This window comes from Trichechus manatus, unplaced genomic scaffold (genome assembly GCF_000243295.1).
Source record: "Trichechus manatus latirostris isolate Lorelei unplaced genomic scaffold, TriManLat1.0 scaffold00253, whole genome shotgun sequence".
In the NCBI taxonomy this organism is placed as follows: domain Eukaryota; kingdom Metazoa; phylum Chordata; class Mammalia; order Sirenia; family Trichechidae; genus Trichechus; species Trichechus manatus.
In genome coordinates, this window is record NW_004444189.1 from 1,094,773 (window position 1) to 1,097,127 (window position 2,355).

Here is a 2,355-nt window from a genome sequence, read left to right on the forward strand (position 1 = left end):
CTGCCTTCTAGTCTTTGTCCCTGGGCTTTTGTGCCCCATTAGTCTCATTTTGTTTTATGGGGCTGTCTAATTAAAGAGGAAATTTTTTTGCCACAAGAAAACTCTGATTAATTTCTAAGCTAACTCAGATTTATCAGAGGCCTTTCAATATATACAGATACCTTTTGCCTTGCTATTCTTTGAAAATTTCAAACGAGGAAATATCCTATCAAAAATATCTGAAAACAGCCTTCCTCAGGTTGTCATACCTCAAAATTAGGAAAATGTATATCAGGCATTTTAATTGGATATCTTTCAAACAAAAATTAAAGTTAGACATTTTCTATAATTCCAGTGTATTTTCTGCAATATTGCCTGGGTCTGTAATTGCGAGATAAAGCCCAAACTAGAAACCCTTTCTTTCTAGAATGAGGATCGCAAGTATATCTACAATCAGGAAACGTGATTCAGTTGGCAGCTACAGCATATCATAGCTGTAGCTTCACATTGGCATTTTGTTCCAGTTTTAACCAATATTAATTGCAAGTCACGTTTAGCAGAGTTCTATAATCTTTAAGAAATAAAAGTAGAAATCAGAGCCAAGTGTGCAATAGTCATCCCTTGCTCAGAGTTTTCCAGTCAGTATGCAGCAGTGTGCCATTGTATATGGTGGCATTGTGCTACCAGTTATTGGTCTTCTTAGCTTTTAGGGTGGATGGACAGGTAGGGCCTCAGGTAGGCAGATTCTTTTAGAGCTCCATAGTCCCTTCAGTGTGCCATAAACCAAACCAGTTGCTTTTGAGACTCATGTTGACCCCATGCATGTCAGAGTAGAGCTGTGCTCCATAAGCGTTTCAGTGGCTGATTTTTTGGAAATAGATCACCAGACCTTCCTTCCTAGGTGCCTGTGGGTAGACGCAAACCACTAACCTTTTGGTTAGCAGCCCAGCGTGTTAGAGCTTCAGTTATATTTGCTGGAATTAAATTAAAGACAAATTTGAAATTCAGGAACATAAGGACTACTGCTTTTAAAAATAATAATTATTATTGAGGTATAATTTACATGCGATAAAGTTCATCCATTTTAACCATAAAGTTTAATAGATTTGAAATCATTAATTTATTTACAAATATTGGATCAGCCTTGCATCCCTAGAATAAACCTGTAACATGAAATTCTTAGATGAGATGAGATAAGGTGAGCAGTGAAAGGAGCACTTTTGGAGTCAAAAAATCTGGATTTGGTCCTTGAATCTTCTTTTTAACTTACTAGCTGAGGGAAGCTTGGAAAAGCCACTCGCTTCTATGCCCAAATCCCAAGGATGTGAGGATGAAACAAGAATGTCCTGGGAAGTGCTTTGTAAACTGCAGAGGTGTTATTTTTCTTCAAGTTACTACTTTTCCAGCATCAAGATTTGATGATTCTTCTTTTTGAAGAAGTGAACTTTTCTGACAATAACATTTTTGGGCTTTCTTTTATTGAATATAGGGACGGGCATTAGAAGAATGGTGTCTGATTTGGTGCTTTTGGCTGAGGAATGATAAATAGTATATACAAGATGCTGTGAGAAAATACCTCTTGGTATCTTCATATTTAGAAAAATTCCAAGCGATCAATTTTAGATATGTAACTTAACCATTGTGATTCATAATGTTTTAATGAAATTTTTAAAGGTTTGAATAATTTTTACTAGTTTTCTAGTGATATTTTATGTGAGTTTCCTATCATATGTTACCAACAGTAATGGCTTAATAAAGTATAATATTTAGCAAAAAGAAAAAGTCAGATTGTAATTCATTTCTACTTTTGTTTTAGCCGGAAAGCGAAATTTCAACCACAGCAGATGACTATAGTTCAGAGGTAAGAATAAATAAAATTATGATATTAAATGTTGTAGATTAAATTAATACTTTATACTCTTCTTGAAGCTATTATCTATTGTTGATACTTTATTTCCTGAAACTCACATGCCTCTGTGTTTTATAAATATTAGTATAACATAATTTAATATAAATGACTAGAAAACCTGAAGATTATCTTTTACTGATCTTGTTTTCAGATTGTTAGCTAAATCCAGTATCTGTTTGAATAGCATACTGCTTAATTAGCTAGAGATTCTGTCATGGATTGAATTGTGTTTGACTCCCAGTATTGTGTGATTGTCTGCTATTTTGTCATTTGATGTGATCTTCATGTGTGTTATGGATCCTACCTCTATGATGTTAATGAGGCAGGATTAGAGGCAGTTATGTTAATGAGGCAGGACTCAAATCTGTAAGATTAGGTTGTGTTTTAAGCCAGTCTCTTTTGAGATACAAAAGAGAGAATTGAGCAGAGAGACATGGGGACCTCATACCATCAAGAAACAAGAGCCA

At 34.7% G+C, this 2,355-nt stretch overlaps 1 protein-coding gene across 5 annotated transcripts in view; it reads left to right on the top strand.

Annotated features, from left to right (window-relative positions):
- Positions 1-2,355, top strand: part of AKAP9 (A-kinase anchoring protein 9) — a 136,916-nt gene that overhangs the window by 23,977 nt on the left and 110,584 nt on the right. For all 5 annotated transcript variants that reach the window (XM_023724639.1, XM_023724643.1, XM_023724641.1 and 2 more), the window contains exon 3: positions 1,796-1,840. In XM_023724639.1, coding sequence (XP_023580407.1) covers positions 1,796-1,840 — 45 coding nt within the window. The remainder of the gene's footprint in view (positions 1-1,795; positions 1,841-2,355) is intronic.